Source organism: Xiphophorus maculatus, chromosome 7 (assembly GCF_002775205.1).
Source record: "Xiphophorus maculatus strain JP 163 A chromosome 7, X_maculatus-5.0-male, whole genome shotgun sequence".
Classification (NCBI taxonomy): Eukaryota; Metazoa; Chordata; class Actinopteri; order Cyprinodontiformes; family Poeciliidae; genus Xiphophorus; species Xiphophorus maculatus.
Window position 1 is genome coordinate 2,137,435 of NC_036449.1, and position 18,865 is coordinate 2,156,299.

General features: G+C 42.8%; 4 protein-coding genes across 4 annotated transcripts; all 4 read right to left on the reverse strand.

Moving 5' to 3' along the window:
• Positions 1-2,169: 2,169 nt before the first annotated feature.
• Positions 2,170-2,873, reverse strand: LOC102222627 (gamma-crystallin M3-like). The gene is made up of 3 exons (XM_005805287.1): positions 2,865-2,873; positions 2,530-2,772; positions 2,170-2,442 (listed from the first exon to the last, which is right to left on the reverse strand). Exons 1-3 carry the CDS (start codon positions 2,871-2,873, stop codon positions 2,170-2,172), a joined length of 525 nt encoding a protein of 174 aa, XP_005805344.1.
• Positions 2,874-3,947: 1,074 nt separating this feature from the next.
• On the reverse strand, positions 3,948-4,812 carry LOC102222884 (gamma-crystallin M2-like). The gene is made up of 3 exons (XM_005805288.2): positions 4,744-4,812; positions 4,358-4,600; positions 3,948-4,276 (listed from the first exon to the last, which is right to left on the reverse strand). Exons 1-3 carry the CDS (start codon positions 4,774-4,776, stop codon positions 3,998-4,000), a joined length of 555 nt encoding a protein of 184 aa, XP_005805345.1. The 5' UTR covers positions 4,777-4,812; the 3' UTR covers positions 3,948-3,997.
• LOC102234236 (gamma-crystallin M2-like) lies at positions 3,948-12,392 on the reverse strand. Its single transcript, XM_023337328.1, has 4 exons — positions 12,327-12,392; positions 11,995-12,237; positions 11,642-11,913; positions 3,948-4,004 (listed from the first exon to the last, which is right to left on the reverse strand). Exons 1-4 carry the CDS (start codon positions 12,351-12,353, stop codon positions 3,998-4,000), a joined length of 549 nt encoding a protein of 182 aa, XP_023193096.1. The 5' UTR covers positions 12,354-12,392; the 3' UTR covers positions 3,948-3,997.
• A 4,594-nt stretch (positions 12,393-16,986) lies between these two features.
• On the reverse strand, positions 16,987-17,785 carry LOC102234921 (gamma-crystallin M3). The gene is made up of 3 exons (XM_005816011.2): positions 17,730-17,785; positions 17,394-17,636; positions 16,987-17,308 (listed from the first exon to the last, which is right to left on the reverse strand). The coding sequence occupies exons 1-3, from the start codon at positions 17,736-17,738 to the stop codon at positions 17,033-17,035; spliced, it is 528 nt and encodes a 175-aa protein (XP_005816068.2). The 5' UTR covers positions 17,739-17,785; the 3' UTR covers positions 16,987-17,032.
• Positions 17,786-18,865: the final 1,080 nt, after the last annotated feature.

The window sequence follows — 18,865 nt, forward strand, 5'->3', positions numbered from 1 at the left end:
TGAGTGCCTCCCTATTACCTCTGGATCCTATTAATCCTAAATCCTAAATTAGCTGACTACAGTCCAAGGCTGTTCTAGTTTCAGCCCCAACCCAAATGCCTCCTTATTAGCTCTGGATCCCAGCACCAGAGTACTAATCCCAAATTAGCTGCCTTGTCATGAAACGGTGTGTTGAGGGTGGTGAGGCAGACGCAGATGGAACCAGGTTAGACGAATAATGATGATTTAATTAACAAAAACCAAAACAGTCCAAAAACACAGGCAGCACGACTGAGCGGAAGCCAGGGCTCAACGTCGGTAGCAACTGGTATGACGACAGGACAACATGAAGGACTGAGCGCACATTAGACGGGGACCCGACAAAGACACAGACACACACAGGTGACACTAAATACACAGGAGGTAATTACGGGGACGAAAAACAGCTGGGGACAATCAAAGGGAGGACAGGACAACACGAGGACTCAGGGACACAGAAAACTCTAAATAAATACACAGAAAAACACAGAACATGACATGCCTAAAGTCTTTTGAAATCCAAGTCCTATATATATTGGACTGCCTGCATTCCAAGACTGTCTTAGTGGTTTGCCCCAAGCCAAGTGCCTATCTATAACCTCTGGATCCCAACACAAGAGTGATAGTCACAAATTAGCAGCCTACAGTCCTTGACTGTTTAAAATACCTCGAAAAGTTGTGTCTCAGAAGATTCCACACAGTATAATTTTTTTATGTTAGAAAGTCTGCTGACTTAAACCAGAAAACCCTGTGCAAAGCCAACAAAACAACATTCTCTATTACTCCAGATGGCATTGCACAGTAGGGTCTCCCCCGGGTGGTGAATGTACATCAAAGTTTGCATGGTTGGTGAGACTTCGTTGAAGAGTGACCTTTTCCAGAAGGCTGTAAATAAAGTCATCATCTGGTTGTCAGGTTGTTTCTCCCAGGTCTCTTTGTCCAGTTTTCTCTCCGGACAAAGACAGAAAACTGGACAACATTTTCTCTGTGAAGTGAGACTCCAGTGAGTCCTGACACAGTGAGGAAAGTGATATATGGTTGATCTAGAGTCTTTCTGCTTCATCTTCTGTATCTAGAGATGATTGTATTCACCCCTATCTCAGGCACAGAAGGAATAGGAAAGGGGATAGAAGATGGTTGGTAGGGTCTTTTAACAGGTGATACAGCAATAGGACATGGTAATGGCAGGGGTCAGGGCAGAGGTGTGGATGCAGAAGGCCAAGAAGCATTTTCCATTCTGCCACCAGTTTTGTCCTTTCTGCTCATTCTTTGTTTGCATTCTGTATCCTATTTTATTCAGTCATCCACCACTTAAAACATTTTTAATTTCTTTCTGCAGCTTATAAATTCTTTACACAAATTATCTTTACCCTTCTTAATTTATGTTCTTTATCCTTTAAGTATTTCATCAACCTTAACATAAAGGAGCTGTACATTCTTTCAGGGACATATGCTAACTTGGAACCCATGAAAGCAATTCCTTTGAAAGAAGGAGATCTCCATTCCTCTGAGAACATCTTCTCCATAGCCCAGATAATACGTTTATGCATTCACTCTACTCCTACTAACTTTTAACATGGCTCTATTTTCCTCAAGCAGGGTCTTTGCCCCGATAACTCACGAGGTGCGTTATCGGGACTTAAAAGGATCCAGGATTAGTAGAACAAATTGGCCTAAATATGTAATTTTCCTATTAATCATAATTACTTCAAAAATGTACATCTTGTGTTATATTTTTCACCAATAGAGGTCGTCATTTTTCCACCGATGGGTTGCATGATGTGGTCTTCATGGAAGAGTGGCTAGAAAAAAGCCATTGCTAAAAGAAAACCATAAGGAGTCCTGTTAGCAGATTGACAGAACTGTTGGTGACACAGCAAACATGTGAAAGAAGGAGCTTTGGTCAGACTAGACCAAAACTTAACGTTTTGGCCAAAATGCAAAACGTTGTGTGTGGTAGAGAACTAACGCTGCAAATCACTCTGAACACCATGCCCACTGTCAAATATGTTGCTGGTAGACTTTAGAGTGGTATGGAGGTCATAGAAATATTACACAAATCATATCACCCAAAAGAAGATAATTTGACTCAACAATATGGAACATTTTGAAACTTTAATTTACTTGTGTGTTTGTAACAAACACTTGTTTTTACATGTCCACCATACGCCTCATGCTCATGAATCGTGTGCCTCCATATCCCATCTCCCTGAAGCTCCTGTACTCTCCAGGCTTCATGTACATCATCCTGCCTCTGTAGTGCGGCTGCTCGTACATAAGCCAGTGACCATCCATCACATGGCAGGACATGCAGTCAGACATGCGGTATCGGTCCATGATGGAGTCACAGTCATCCATCAGCTCATACATCTGACCACCAAAGTTCTCCCTCTCGTAGATCCTCATCCTGTAGGATCCCCTGTACTGTTAAAAACACAACACATCACATGTAGATTTCGTTTTTAATTCGTCAACAGTCACCTTAGAAATCCTCAGAAGTTTTAGGTGTACCATGGGGATCATACGGCAAGACCTGATGCAGTCTCTCATGCCCATCATGCTCATGTAGTCAGCATACTCGCCCCTTCTGAAAATATACTGGTTTCCTATGTAGTTGGGACGATCATACCCAATAAAGCAGCCGCTCTCCACCCTGCAGGAGTGACACCTGCTCAGGAAGGAGGACATATCGGCACAGTCGCTCATGCACTCATATGAGCGACCTTGGAAGTTTCTGTCCTCATAAAAAATTATCTAGGAAGAAGTGAATTGATATTAACAATTTTAAATAGGATATGGAAAGTTTCATAAGTGGTACAAAGTAGAAAAAGGGCAAGTGTGCTTACCTTCCCCATAGTTGTGGCGGGAATGTTGATTCTTGTGACAATGGAGTTGAGCTACACTAGCGGCTGTACTGTTTTAACTGCTACTTTTATACCTGATCTAACTCAAAGAATCTGTGGCTCTCATTGTATAAATCCCTCACTCAGCATCATGGTATGGAGGCCTATAGAGTGCAAAGGGTTATTTGGCACATTTCCATGTGACACAATCGCCTAGAAGACTTATGTAAGTCAACACAATGAGAACATTTGAAGAGACAATACATAGTGATGGACAATAATCCCTTTATCACGTTTCAAAACACACTGTATGGGCCTACCACTGTTATATGAACAGTTTGAAGGCATGCAGATTCCTTTGTGTAATCACAACAGTTCAACATGCCAGTATGCTATGTACATTGTTTTGAGCAAAGCTTTTACAGCTGTTTGTAGACACCTGAATTGTAATTTTGTTTAGGAAGATGTTACAAACCAAAAGCCAATTAAGAAGCAAGTTGTGTGTTGGATGTATCCTGTTGTTCTTTAAGAGATTTTTTAAATCTCAAAATGACACTTTGTTGTGTTTTGGTGGTAATTTACCAAGTGCTTCAAAGTGTAATAATTAGTGTTTAGCTTGTTTAGCCCTTATTATTTTAACATTAATCCATCATAGCAAAATGCTAATAAGACCTGGTACCCATTTATAAAAACATTTTGGTAAAACAACTGACAAGAAGTTGGTGACTAGAACAATGGAAAGGTGACTATTCAAAAATGTGAATGTTAAGGCAGGTATAGTAGAATGGTGTCCAATATATCAAAATCAAAGTAGTGTTACCAATATGGAATATCCCAAGCAACAGAACACTATTTGATAGAAGTTCCACAGTGAAATTGAAAGTCAGCCAAAATTGTACAGTAGAGAACCAGAATAGCTACCCTTCAGGATTTGTGATAATGGGATGAATGTATTCATCCAAAACACAGAACGGAAAAATAAATAGTTTTTAGAAAAATACTTAAATGCCAATGAAGGAAGTAACAGAAGTAAATTGTATGATGCTATTTTGTGATGCTATGTTCACATCAACAATACTGACAACATTTTTAGTTAATCAGAATGGTTTTATTTAGTGGCACTGAGCAATAAACATTTAATACCAGGAATCCATGATCCTCCTCATGCTCATGAACCTCATGCCTCCATATCCCATCTCTCTGAAGCTCCTGTACTCTCCAGGCCTCATGTACATCATCCTGCCTCTGTAGTGGGGGTGCTCATACATCAGCCAATGGCCATCCATCACATGGCAGGACATGCAGTCAGACATGCGGTAGCGATCCATGAAGGAGTCACAGTCGTCCATACACTCATGCATCTGACCACCGAAGTTCTCTCTCTCATAGATCCTCATCCTGTAGGATCCCCTGTACTGTAAAAGGATTGGAATGCAAATTTTAATTACTGATGTCCCTATGTTCATAGTTGAGATTAGCTTTAAATTCTAACCCACCATGGGGATCATACGACAAGACCTGATGCAGTCCCTCCAGCCCATCATACTCATGTAGTCACCGTATTCTCCCCTCCTGAAGAAGTACTGGTTTCCCATGTAGTTGGGGCGGTCATAGACCATGAAGCAGCCGCTCTCCACCCTGCAGGAGTGACACCTGCTCATGTAGGAGTGCATGTCAGCACAGTCACTCATGCACTCATAGTGACGACCCATAAAGTTCCTATCCTCATAGAAGATGATCTGGAAAAGGGTGAAATAACATCAGTGCTATATACTCAATACTAGTTAAATAATCAGTAGCATAAAATAGATAATCTATAGAAAAATGACCTGAGTGACCTGAAGTAAAATAATTATTTGCATTTTAAGAAAGAACTGTGCACCTTGCCCCTCATGTTCATGTCGGTGTTGCTCATGTTGGCTGCAGGTGAGTGGTTGCTCTTGCTCGTGTACTGACTTCCTACCTGGTTAACTCTTTGCTTTTATACCTGAGCAAATGTAAAGAGTAAGTGGCCCCCCTTTTATGGAAATGCTAACTCAGTAACTTACCATAGAGCTGCACAGTATGCCGAGGTTACATGCCTGGTTTTTTGTCATTAGTCTTTAGAAAAACCTGTTGGTCATATATGAACACATAGCACTTTAAACAGTGCTTAGAACATGGGAATTAGGCATGTGACTGTAAAGAATAGTATTTAAAGCCTTTTATTTTTAGTGTTTATGTAGGTAGACTTTTTTTAAACTTCACATATTTTTGGGTTTGTATTATACCGTATCATGTTTTATTTAATATGCTCTGGAGGCACATGTTTACTTTTTGTCTTTTTTGTCTTGGGTAATTTGAAAAAAAAAAGCCATCATGTTATTTTCATCTCATTGTACACACTTTCAAGTTCAAGCCTGTATCTTGAATTTAAATAATTTAATTTCATTGGCATTTAACATGGTTGAATACAGTTCAATTGCCTAAATAAATAACTTCTATTTACTGTCAGTCCTGCACTTTATATTTTATATTTAGATTTATATTCATATTCTATACTGTATTTTATTTTATTCTGTAGTAACCTCACAACATTGGAAGCTCAAAACACTGTCCTGAGCCGTATGCAACGAAATTTCGTTCTGTATACATCCTGTGGATGCAAAATGACAATAAAGTCAGTCTAAGTCAGTCTAAGTCTAAGTCATATGATGGCAGCGTTTGTAGCGTAAATTAGAAGTAGGATTTTAGTGTAATATATATGTATAATCTGTATGCGTCTCTGAAAGTTCAGGTGTGAGTCCAAAACTCATTCCATATTGTGAGTTAGGCTTCTGATAGTTGTAGTAGCTGGAGCTGTCTGTTGATAATTGATCATTCCTCATTAAGTCTAAAAAACATGATAAAATAACTTCAGTTTTGTTGTATCAAGACAGCAGAAGACAGCTCCTCCATGGGCTGCCACCTTATCGTGGTGGAGGGGTTTGAGTGTCCCAATGATCCTAGGATCTATGCTGTCTGGGGCTTCATGCCCCTGGTAGGGTCACCCAAGGCAGACAGGTCCTAGGTGAGGGACCAGACAAAGAGCAGCCCGAAGACCCCTTATGATGGACAAGAACTTTGGACTTGGTGTTCCCTCGCCCGGACGCGGGTCACCGGGGCCCCACTCTGGAGCCAGGCCTGGAGGGGGGGCACGATGGCGAGCGTCTGGTGGCCGGGCTTTTACCCATGGAGCCCGGCCGGGCTCAGCCCGAAGAGGAAACATGGGCCCCCCCTCCCATGGGCCCACCACCCGTGGGAGGGGCCAAGGGGGTCGGGTGCAGTGTGGGATGGGTGGCAGCAGAGGGAGGGGACCCTGGCGGTCCGATCCTCGGTTGCAGAAACTGGCTCTTGGGACGTGGAATGTCACCTCTCTGGTGGGGAAGGAGCCGGAGCTAGTGCGTGAGGTCGAGAGGTTCCGGCTAGAAATAGTTGGTCTCACCTCGACGCACGGCTCTGGTTCTGGAACCAGTCTCCTTGAGAGGGGCTGGACATACTTCCACTCTGGAGTTGCCCAAGGTGAGCGGCGTCGGGCAGGAGTGGGCATACTTGTTGCTCCCCATCTCGGCGCCTGTACGTTGGGGTTTACCCCGGTGAACGAGAGGGTAGCATCCCTCCGCCTACGGGTGGGGGGACGGGTTCTGACTGTCGTTTGTGCTTACGGGCCGAACGACAGTTCAGATTACCCACCCTTTTTGGAGTCCTTAGAGGGGGTACTGGAGAGTGCTCCTCCTGGGGACTCCCTTGTTCTGCTGGGGGACTTCAACGCTCACGTGGGCAATGACAGTGAGACCTGGAGGGGCGTGGTTGGGAGGAACGGCCCGCCCGACCTGAACTCGAGCGGTGTTCTGTTGCTGGACTTCTGTGCTCGCCATGGATTGTCCATAACGAACACCATGTTCAAGCATAAGGGTGTCCATATGTGCACTTGGCACCAGGACACCCTAGGCCGCAGTTCGATGATCGACTTTGTCATCGTTTCATCGGATCTGCGGCCGTATGTCTTGGACACTCGGGTGAAGAGAGGTGCGGAGCTGTCCACTGACCACTACCTGGTGGTGAGTTGGCTCCGGTGGTGGGGGCGAAAGCCGGTCAGACCTGGCAGGCCCAAACGTGTTGTGAGGGTCTGCTGGGAACGTCTGGCGGAATCCCCTGTGAGACGGAGCTTTAACTCCCATCTCCGGCAAAACTTCGAACACGTCCCGGGGGAGGTGGGGGACATGGAGTCCGAGTGGACCGTGTTCCGTGCCTCCATCGTCGAGGCGGCCGATCGGAGCTGTGGCCGCAAGGTTGTCGGTGCCTGTCGCGGCGGCAACCCTCGAACCCGCTGGTGGACACCTTCGGTGAGGGATGCCGTCAGGCTGAAGAAGGAGTCCTATCGGGCCTTTTTGGCCTGTGGGACTCCGGAAGCAGCTGATGGGTACCGGCGGGCGAAGCGGCATGCGGCTCGGGCGGTTGCTGAGGCAAAAACTCGGGCGTGGGAGGAGTTTGGAGAGGCCATGGAGAAAGACTTCCATACGGCTTCGAGGCGATTCTGGTCCACCATCCGGCGTCTCAGGGGGGGGAAGCGGTGCAGCACCAACACTGTTTATAGTGGGGATGGTGTGCTGCTGACCTCTACTCGGGACGTTGTGGGCCGGTGGGCGGAGTACTTCGAAGACCTCCTCAATCCCACCAACATGCCTTCCACTGAGGAAGCGGAGCCTGGGGACTCTGGGTTGGGCTCTCCAATCTCTGGGGACGAGGTCACCGAGGTGGTTAAAAAGCTCCTCGGTGGCAAGGCCCCGGGGGTGGATGAGATCCGCCCGGAGTTCCTTAAGGCTCTGGATGTTGTGGGGTTGTGTTGGTTGACGCGACTCTGCAATGTCGCATGGACATCGGGGGCAGTTCCCCTGGATTGGCAGACTGGGGTGGTGGTCCCCCTGTTCAAAAAGGGGGACCGGAGGGTGTGCTCCAATTATAGAGGGGTCACACTCTTAAGCCTCCCTGGCAAGGTCTATTCAGGGGTCCTGGAGAGGAGGGTCCGTCGGATAGTCGAACCTCGGATCCAGGAAGAGCAGTGTGGTTTTCGTCCTGGTCGTGGAACACTGGACCAGCTCTACACCCTCGGCAGGGTCCTGGAGGGTGCATGGGAGTTCGCCCAACCAGTCTACATGTGTTTTGTGGACTTGGAGAAGGCGTTCGACCGTGTCCCTCGGGGAGCCCTGTGGGGGGTTCTCCGGGAGTATGGGGTACCGGGCCCTTTGATACGGGCTGTCAGGTCCCTGTATGACCGGTGTCAGAGTCTGGTCCGCATTGCCGGCAGTAAGTCGGGCTCGTTTCCGGTGAGAGTTGGACTCCGCCAGGGCTGCCCTTTGTCACCGATTCTGTTCATCACTTTCATGGACAGAATTTCTAGGCGCAGCCAAGGTGTTGAGGGGGTCCGATTTGGTGGCCTTAGGATCTCATCTCTGCTTTTCGCAGACGATGTGGTCCTTTTGGCTTCATCAGATCGTGATCTGCAGCTCTCGCTGGAGCGGTTCGCAGCCGAGTGTGAAGCGGCCGGGATGGGGATCAGTGCCTCCAAATCCGAGGCCATGGTCTTGAGCCGGAAAAGGGTAGAGTGCCTTCTCCGGGTCAGGGGGGGTGTCCTGCCCCAAGTGGAGGAGTTTAAGTATCTCGGGATCTTGTTCACAAATGGGGGAAGAAGGGAGCGGGAGATCGACAGGCGGATTGGCGCAGCGTCTGCTGTCAAGCGGGCGCTGTACCGGTCCGTCGTGGTGAAGAGAGAGCTGAGCCAAAAAGCGAAGCTCTCGATTTACCGGTCGATCTACGTTGCCACCCTCATCTATGGTCATGAGCTTTGGGTCATGACCGAAAGAACGAGATCGCGGATACAAGCGGCCGAAATGGGTTTTCTCCGTAGGGTGGCTGGGCTCTCCCTTAGAGATAGGGTGAGAAGCTCAGTCATCCGGGAGGGACTCAGAGTAGAGCCGCTGCTCCTTCACATCGAGAGGAGCCAGTTGAGGTGGCTCGGGCATCTGGTCAGGATGCCTCCTGGACGCCTCCCTGGTGAGGTGTTCCGGGCACGTCCCACCGGGAGGAGGCCCCGGGGAAGACCCAGGACACGCTGGAGGGACTATGTCTCTCGGCTGGCCTGGGAACGCCTCGGGATTCCCCCGGAGGAGCTAGAAGAAGTGGCTGGGGAGAGGGAAGTCTGGGCCTCCCTTCTGAAGCTGCTACCCCCGCGACCCGACCTCGGATAAGCGGAAGAAGATGGATGGATGGATGGATGGAAGACAGCAGAAAGAAGAGCTTAACTGATTTTTATATATTTTTTAAAGTTTTTGTGACTTAGTTGGTATAATATTGCCATTTTGTGTACATTTGTTTTAATTGGACATAGCATTCATAGTACTGAATTTCTTGTTGTTGATCAACACTCTACTTTTATAACGTTCTTTATAATGAAATTGGGAAATTTATTACAGGCTCTGCTTGTGTGGAGTTCAGATGCTACAGTCACAGGGGGGATTGTCATTGGCAAAGACTCAAGGATTGTTGATATCTTCTTTTTTTTTACCCCTCCAGGGGGGGTTTTGTGGGCTCTAGTGTCCCTTATATGACAGTAGGCTGACAGGAAAGGGGGAAGGAGAGGGAGGAAGACATGCGGCAAATATCGTCGGGTCCGGGAGTCGAACCCTCGACGGCCGGGTCGAGGACTCAAGGCCTCCAAATATGGGTCGTGCTATCCCCTACGCCACCACGGCACCCCCGTTAATGCCTTCAATTATTTCAGCTTAGAATTTTTCTCATTGCTTGTTTCAGTGTTAAGGGAGACATATCATGCAAAATTTACTATTTTAGCCCTTGAATAGATTTTTTGAGTATTTTGATTTTCTAGAAGTGTAAAAAAATTTACATTTATTGCCCCCGGTGCGCGATGGTGTTTTTATATTCGTTTTGGGTTACATTTTTCAGTTTGTTCATTTTTCTCTATAATGTTTTCTTGTCTTTGACGTCAGTGCATTTGCTGTGGAACTGCTAAATATTGTCTTGACTTCCTGCTAATCCGACATTTTTTTCCCTTGCAGCAATTTTGTAGTCCAAATTCAGTTATGCCGAAGTTGCAAGGAGGCAAATCAAAATGTTGGGTTCTAGCATGCACACAATTCCTTACATCACCCCCGACATTGAAGTCCCTTCAAAGTGTCTGGTTAAACTTTATTTTTCTCTGGAATGTACCCACTAAAGTGGGGGAAAGTCTGTTTGCACAGACCAGTTACGGATGAGTGCTTCAGCAACCTCCAGCATTATTAAGAGGGGTTTCCCAAAAGAGTTTGTCTGACTGAGGGGTGAGTTCCTTTTCTTTATGGAAACTAAGTACACATCAAAGCAGAAAGCTGTTAATAAAATGACAAAGCTTATTTTAGACATAAATTGTGTGATGAGCTCCTGACCATTGGTTTGATAATAGGATTGAGCCTTCTGCTTCTGTTAGTTCTGTGTGCTAGCTTTTAGCTGTCTTCTTGAGGATATAACTGTATTGCATGTTTTGGATATAATTATAATTATTGTTTTTATTTTTATCCAAATGCATTCAGTGATGTACTTGATGTGCCCGTTAGCTAACTTCTTAATTATGTCAAGGCTTTATTTACTTCATTCACATTGCGGTAACATAAATATTTTTACAGGTACCTGACATGAATAGACACCATAGATAAACTACGCTCCATGTGGTAGGTAGTTGGCTTGGATAGAGATTGTGTAAATACAGTAATAACACCATAGAAATGCATTCATTTAAAGATGCTGTTTGGCAGGTTTGTCTTCTTCATTCTCCTGCTTGAAATAGAATTTTCACTGACATAGCTCAATCCAATCCATTCTGATTGAGCATGAGCTATTTTGCTTCATGGATTTCGAAAGATACAGTATGTATAATTTTCCTTCCACCTCACAGTATTTTGTGTTTGTCTGACAGATGCTTTTGTTTTTGGCTGTAATGCAACAAAATATGGAAAAGTTCAAAGAATGTAAGTATTGTGCTGTGAGAAAGTATTTGTTCTCTTTCAGATTTCTACTTTCTGTTACACCTAATTTTTCCGTTCATAAAATTCATTTTAAGTAAAAAAATAACGTGAGAAAGTACAAAGTGCCTTTCTGAATTTTTTACATTTATTTAGAGAAAAGCTATCCATCATGGCCTACACTAAAAAGTATTTGCTACCTAACCCTAAATGCTCTCATCAAGCACTTGTGATAAATGGCAATTAGTTTTTTCCTTTTGTTCTCCCATGTTGAGCCCCGGTTGAGTCCTTCATTTTATGTTTTGCATACTGCCTCCAGGAATCTTCTTGTTTGGATAATGGTTGCCATTCTGGATTTTGTTATCTTGAAGTCTTACAAAATTGCTTTGTAAACCTTACTTGTCACCTGATGTGCAACTTAACTGCAACAGAACAACTTTATTCTTTCACATGTCTTTGATAAGAGCATATTCTGCTTTTTAAGACAAATTCACTTACTTCATCTTGTCCAACACATTCTGTAGTCTTTCCTTTGTAATTCAGATGTCAAAATACTAATGTCTTGTTTTAGGTGCAGCCAGATAACTTGAAGTCCTAAAAAATGTGCTTAATCATTGAGAATATAAACTCTGTATTTTTGTGATACTGTTTCTATGATAACCTTTTACTTGATAAATAACCACAGCAAAGATACCAGTAGTTTGGAAAATTTTAATTCAGTGGTATTCAATAACACACATTTAGTACCAGGAATCCATGATCCTCCTCATGCTCATGAACCTCGTGCCTCCATATCCCATCTCCCTGAAGTTCCTGTACTCTCCAGGCCTCATGTACATCATCCTGCCTCTGTAGTGAGGCTGCTCGTACATCAGCCAATGGCCATCCATCACATGGCAGGACATGCAGTCAGACATGCGATAGCGGTCCATGAAGGAGTCACAGTCGTCCATACACTCATGCATCTGACCACCGAAGTTCTCCCTCTCGTAGATCCTCATCCTGTAGGATCCCCTGTGCTGAAAAACATTTTCAAACAAACATCAGATTGGGTTTGTAGCTAGAAAAAGTATATTCTATCTAGAGATGAGATTTCTTACCATGGGGATCATACGGCAGGACCTGATGCAGTCATTCCAGCCCATCATGCTCATGTAGTCACCGTATTCTCCCCTCCTCATGAAGTACTGGTTTCCCATGTAGTTGGGGCGGTCGTAGACCATAAAGCAGCCGCTCTCCACCCTGCAGGAGTGACACCTGCTCATGTAGGAGGACATGTCAGCACAGTCGCTCATGCACTCATAGTGGCGACCCTGGAAGTTCCTATCCTCATAGAAGATGATCTGGGTAAGAGAGAATTGCATTTTGAAATCAAACAGCGTAAAATTGGCAAAGGAAAACTGCATTTATTAATTAACTAAAGATGTTGTACCTTGCCCCTCATGTTCATGTTGCTCATGTTGGCTGCTGATGAGTGGTTGCTCTTGCTCCTGTACTGCATTCCTACCTGCTTTAACGCTTTCCTTTTATACCTGAGCTAATGTAAAGAACTACTGGACCCCCTTTTGTGAAACTCCCAACTCAGCAACCTTTTTCTCTTTGGAAAAGCCTTCCTGTCATGTATGTACATCCAGCATTTTGACAGTGCCCGTAACATGTGAATAGACTAAGCCATGTGACTGTTAAAAATTTTATGTTCCTGTCTTATGGCACATAGTGTTCCCATAGGGGTTATCTGACCTTTATTAGTTTATAAAGTTAAAGGTGAATCTAAAATCGTTGCATGTGTTTAATGGTGGCATATGTTGACAGTGTTTCCCGGCATTGTAAAAAAAAAGTCTGTTGTGACAATGTTAAGTCCTTTGTTTTGATTATTCTGATCTGAATTTCCTGTCATAGATAGAACACAAAAGGAATAGAAATATTTTCATAAGTCAACAACACAATGCAAGCAATTGTTGCTATGTTCTCATCCAGGAGGAATGTTCCAAGTCCATGACTCGATGTAATTTGTTGGTTTTCATTAAAAAGTTCTGAATAACATATTGAGCATAATGTACCGTACTGTTTGAGAACTAGGATCAATTGAAATATATGTGTGATTGAATTGATTTTTAATTTAAATATTTTTGTAAAGTGCCTTGAGACAACATTTGTTGTGAATTGGCACTAAATAAATAAACTCAATGGAATAGTATTTTTTTGACAGTTTGTATTCTTGGAAAACTTCAATTGGAAGCTAAAATTTGCTGGCCTGTGTCTTGTTGTGACTCCATAGTACTCAGATACATACTTCTGTATCTAAGTCTTGATTCTTTAGTTTAAATCTCTGGTGACCAAGCCTGGTTGTTCCATCATGTCTGGTTTTGTTTTGTGTTCTGATTTATATCTCAGCAGTAATTTTGCTCTGGAGACAGCTGGGCCTGACCTTTTCACGTTATGTGTTCTTCTTGTAAGTCTTGTGTCTTGTGCTCTGGTTTAAATCCCGGCAGGAATGGTGCCCTGGCAAAATTGAGAATTGGACATTAGTTTGACCTGTCTGGAAAACCACAAACTCAGAATTTTATACCATTTAAAGGTGTAAAATGAGGGAACGAGGTTTGTTTTTACTATCCTGGCTGGTCTGTTGACTGGAAGGGACCAAACCTGCTTACTGTCTGTGTCTCCCCTGCAGTGGTGATGATCACCTGATGACCAAACGATTCAATGTGGTTTTTACAACCCCAGTTGGGCTGTCTGACCTTTCAACCTGAAGGGACCAAACATGCTTAGCGATTGGGTCTCTCTTACAAAGATGATGGACACCCAAAGAATATGTCCCCAAATGATTCTGAAAACCCCCTGCGACAGACTGGCGACCTGTCCACTGTGACCCCGCCTCCCGCCCGAAACGTTCGCTGGATATAGGCACCAGCATCCCTCCCCACCCCACTGGGGACAAGGGTGTTAGAAAATGGATGGATGATTATGAAAAACACATCCATGCATTTAACTTTAGTTGCATAATGGCAAGTGTCTTGCAGGTCTGAATAAAACGTCGGACAGCTGCAGCTGATCCAGAGCTTAGCTGCTTGTGTTCTTGCTAAAACCAGGAAGTTAGAGCACATCACCCCAGTATTAAAGTTCTTACAGTGACTCCATGTAGCCTTACAGAGAACATCAGGCCAAAACCTATTCTCATGATCAAAATAAGCGGATATCAGCTAAATTTAATTTTAGTTGCATTATTGCGACAGTGTCTTACAGGTCTGAGTAAAAAGTCTAACTTTGATAGAAATATATTCTATCAGTCGTTCCTTTGCCCTCCTAAAATTTCCATTCCACTTTTGTGGCCATCCCAGGTTTCATGTTTCTCAAATCAAGCCAATTGTATCCAGCTGTCCAGTGGAATGTGCTGAAGACTGGAAGACATCAGGAACATCCAGATTAATTTCCATCTTCCAATGTGGAAATTGTATACAAAATACGTTGATGCTCCCTACAAAGTCCTAAGGACTGCCTTTGTGGGAAGTTTGGAGAAGTAACCTGTGGAGTGACTGTTTTTTTTTTAACCTCTTCCAATGCCCAGTAGTAGCTTTATAGCTATTTGAATCCCTGGCTCGGCACGGTCATAATTCTGTTGAATCTACGTCTTGACTTTAGTCCCCAATAATTTCAAATGACTTTCTTACTGCAATCAACCATGGTAATGATGAGCTTTTGATGATTTTTTGCTGATTTTTCCTACTGTGTTCGAAGACGGAAATGAATTTCAACTTTGCCACTGGGGCATTAGTACCTTGAAAGACTGACAGAAAATAATAATCAAAGCCAGACTTTGGCACATATTTGAATGTTTTAAGGTTGTTGTCTTATAATTTTGATCAGCCAATTTACCAGTCTTATTTAGTTTAAATGCTTTTATTTTTTTAACTCTTCCTTCTCTTTCTTCACCTTGCATTTTACCAATTCTGATCATTTAAACTACACCACCACTAGAAAATGAATAGATAGTTTGGAAATCACAGGACTGGACAGTTTGCATAAGATTCTAAGACGATTCAACCTAATAACTATCATCCAGTCTTTATGTTGTTCTGGCATGCTTGTAATTATATTACCGTAGATTTATTGGGATTTATGGCTAGCAAAGTGGGGACTGCAAAGTGGCACAGTTGGTAGCACTGTTGCCTTGCAGCAAGAAGGTCATGGGTTCAATTTCTGCCTGGAGTTTGCACAGAACCTACCTGTGCATGCATGGGTTCTCTCCGGGAACTGCGGCTTCCTCCCACAGTCCAAAAACATGACTGTTAGGTTGATTGGTCTCTCTAAATTCTCCTTAGGTGTGAGTGCATGTATAATTATTTGTCCTGTTTGTCTATGTGTTGCCCTGCCTCACCCGTTGACTGCTTGAGATAGGCATCAGCACGCCTGGCAACCCCAATAGGGATAACCGTGTTAGAAAATGGATGAATAGCAATGTATTACCAGTAGTAGAGTAGGAAATTCAGCTGTCAAATTATTTTACTCCAACCTGAGCATACAGGATAAAGAAACCGTGTGGAACTTCACGACTACCTCAGTCTTCTGAGAAAGAGCAATCATTCTCAATAACAAAACTAGAATGTATCATTTAAATATAAATGAAATGAGTGATGTTCCCATAACTAAAGTGGCTTGCAAAAGTATTCACACCCTTTGAACTCTTCCATATTTGTCTCATTACAACCACAAACATAAATATATTTCATTGGTATTTAACATGAACAAAATCAACAAAAAAGTGGTATACAATTATGAAGTAAAAAGAAAATTATACATGATTTTAAAATAATATTTAAAAATAAAAAACTGAAAAGTGTGCAAAAGTATTCAGCCCCCGTTCCTCTGAGTGCAACCAGTTGCCGTCAGAAGTTGTCTGATGATTGCTAATGACTAAATAGAATCCACCTGTGTGGAATCTAATATTAGTACAAATCCAGCAGCTCTTTGATGGCTTAGAGGTTTGTTAAGAGAATATTGAGGACAAAACAGAATCATGAAGTCCAAGGAACAAAGCAGACAGGTCGAGGAGAAAACTGTGGAGAGGTTTAAAGCAGTCTTAGGCAATCAAAAAACTTTCCAAGATTTGAACATTTCATTGTTCAATCCATCGTCCAGAGATGAAAAGAGTATGGCACAACTGTAAGCCTACCAATATGAGGCCGTCCACCTAAACTTATAGGCTGAGAAAGGAGAGCACTGATAGAGATGCAGCCAAGAGGCCCATGGTGAGTCTGCACCAAATGCAGAGATCCACAGCTCAGGTGGGAGAATATGCCCACAGGACAACTATTAGCCTTTACTGCATAGATGTGGTCTTTGTGGACCAGTGGCTAGAAGAAAGCCATTATTAAAAGAAAACCTTTAGCAGTTTTTGACAGAACTGATGTTGGTGACACAGCAAACATGTGGAAGAAGCTACTATTTTAGCCAAAATGTAAAACCCTAACACTGCACATCACTCTGAATCCACTATCCACTCTGTCAAAGTGGTGGTGGCAGCATCATGCTGTGGGTGTGCTTTTCTTCAGCAAGGACAGTGAAGACGGTCAGAGTTGATGGGGAAAATGGATGGAACTGAACACAGGGCAATGTTGGAAGAAAACTTTTTCCCCGATGCTGAGTAGGTATTAGACCAGAGGATACTTACTTACACTTATCTATCAACCCTGAATAGGAGTATCTAGTTTATTTACTTTGGATCAACATTATTAGCTTTTTCTTCTTTTGCTCTTTCTTTTGGTTTATTATTTTGTTTGTATTTCCTTTTAATGCCTGTAAAGCAATTTGAATTGCCTTGTTGGTGAAAATGTGCTATACAAATAAAATTACCTTTACCTTTAGGTGATAAATATTAAAAATGAAACTTCTCAATTAAGAAACTTTCTTGTAAATACAACAATTTTCCCAGATTTTTTTAAATTGAAGTTTAAATTGATCATAGTTCTGTAACCTAAAGCTTAAATTAAGATAATTTTCCTTTTATCACACCAACATTAAGCCCAGTTATGATTAAAATAATTATATCACGACTAACACTAAAAACAATTAAAACATTGTAGACAGATCAATAAATGTGTACCATTTAATTTATTTTATGAAGTTAAAATTGTACAATTAGCACATGTCCATGATCCTCCTCATGCTCATGAATCTTGTGCCTCCATATCCCATCTCTCTGAAGCTCCTGTACTCTCCAGGCCTCATGTACATCATCCTGCCTCTGTAGTGAGGCTGCTCGTACATCAGCCAATGGCCATCCATCACATGGCAGGACATGCAGTCAGACATGCGATAGCGGTCCATGATGGAGTCACAGTCGTCCATCATCTCATACATCTGACCACCAAAGTTCTCCCTCTCGTAGATCCTCATCCTGTAGGATCCCCTGTACTGTTTGCAGCAAATAAACATAATGAAAATCCAGTTTCTAGTTGCCTCAGCCTTGGAAATTAATAAATTATTGTCTAATACATACCGAAGGGATCATACGGCAAGACCTGATTCCACCACTCATGCCCATCATGCTCATGTAGTCAGCGTACTCGCCCCTCCTCATGAAGTACTGGTTTCCCATGTAGTTGGGACGGTCATAGACCATGAAGCAGCCGCTCTCCACCCTGCAGGAGTGACACCTGCTCAGGTAGGAGGACATGTCAGCACAGTCGCTCATGCACTCATAGTGACGACCCTGGAAGTTTCTGTCCTCGTAGAAAATGATCTGTGAGAAAAAAGGTTTATTTAGATATCACAGTGGTTAAGCCTTGCCAGATGAGTGTTGTAGGTAATCTACCATTGATGTAAAATTTTTTACCTTGCCCATGGTGGTGGTGGTGGCTTGTCAGGTCACTCAGAGTACTGTAGATGAACTGATACCCTGCCTGCCTGAGTATCTTATATTTATACCTGACAGTAGACAAAGACAGTGTACCCCTCTATTGTTCAAATTCCTGACCTGGCAAAATACTATTGAAGCCTAGAGCATTTTGAGTTGCTTACACATATAGCAGTGGGGCCATGAACATTGTTTAGCAATTTCTTTTAAAAGCAATTTTTTAAATGGAAATTGTGTTTGTCTATAGTTGATGACCTCATGAATGATATTCCTAATGGCAGAGAAAAATAGAAATAGAAAATAGAATTGCTTTTGTATTAATATTTGTGACAGTAAATAGAGAAAGACATGTTTCATTTGTTGTTGTTTGTATACTAAATGTGTTTTGATATTAGGTGTTGCACAAAAGCACTATATGTTGATGCATAGCTAACATGTATCAAGATCATTTGATATGACTAATGACTAACTGTAACAGACTTTTAAACTGTTACAGTTTTTTTCATATCTTTGAGGAACAATAGAGGATGAATAAAAATTTAAAAATGTTATATCTGGAAGAGGTGGTGATGTATTCAGTGTGTTAGTAATGGACTGGTTGACCTTGACAGAGTAAAACAGCTGACTACCAGCCTACCATGTGGATAATAGGCATGTCTCTTAGAAGGCTAGGTTATGAATATCTAACAAAAAAGAAGAAAAAATCCTGGACAACCAACCTGCTTCTGGTTGCAAAAAATGTTCCCATAAAGTTCCACTAAGATTTTAATATTTTGATATTATAAGATCATAAAAGGATCAGGGTAATTGAGGTCCACGTAATCTACACCTAGTCACTTTCTGAATTTCTAGTGCTAGCTATCAAAGTTAATAAAAACTAAATAAGGTTGACTCTAGTTTTTTCAAACTTTATTTGCAGAATTAAACAAAACATTAAACTGATCAGAGATACACATTACAGTATTTATAGCCCAGCTTCCATGTTGGGATGATAGTCCTACTGCTGTGGCCCTAAAGTATGAATGTGTTTTGGGTGAGTATGAATCATCTTACAGTTCAGAGGATCTCTGTTATTGGATGTAGCGAACATCATGTTGCTATGGAAATAAGAAGTT

Bases quoted from the DNA above. Each gene is read 5' to 3' on its own strand.
- LOC102222627 (XM_005805287.1), bottom strand. The intron at 2,443-2,529 runs GTACACCTAAAA...TGTTTTTAACAG, and splicing joins CTTGCCGTATGATCCCCATG to TACAGGGGATCCTACAGGAT.
- LOC102222884 (XM_005805288.2), bottom strand. From the start codon at position 4,776: ATGAGCAACACCGACATGAACATGAGGGGCAAG. The intron at 4,601-4,743 runs GTGCACAGTTCT...ACCCTTTTCCAG, and splicing joins ACATGAACATGAGGGGCAAG to ATCATCTTCTATGAGGATAG. The intron at 4,277-4,357 runs GTGGGTTAGAAT...ATCCTTTTACAG, and splicing joins CTTGTCGTATGATCCCCATG to TACAGGGGATCCTACAGGAT.
- LOC102234236 (XM_023337328.1), bottom strand. From the start codon at position 12,353: ATGAGCAACATGAACATGAGGGGCAAG. The intron at 12,238-12,326 runs GTACAACATCTT...TCTCTTACCCAG, and splicing joins ACATGAACATGAGGGGCAAG to ATCATCTTCTATGAGGATAG. The intron at 11,914-11,994 runs GTAAGAAATCTC...AATGTTTTTCAG, and splicing joins CCTGCCGTATGATCCCCATG to CACAGGGGATCCTACAGGAT.
- LOC102234921 (XM_005816011.2), bottom strand. The intron at 17,309-17,393 runs GTATGTATTAGA...TGCTGCAAACAG, and splicing joins CTTGCCGTATGATCCCTTCG to TACAGGGGATCCTACAGGAT.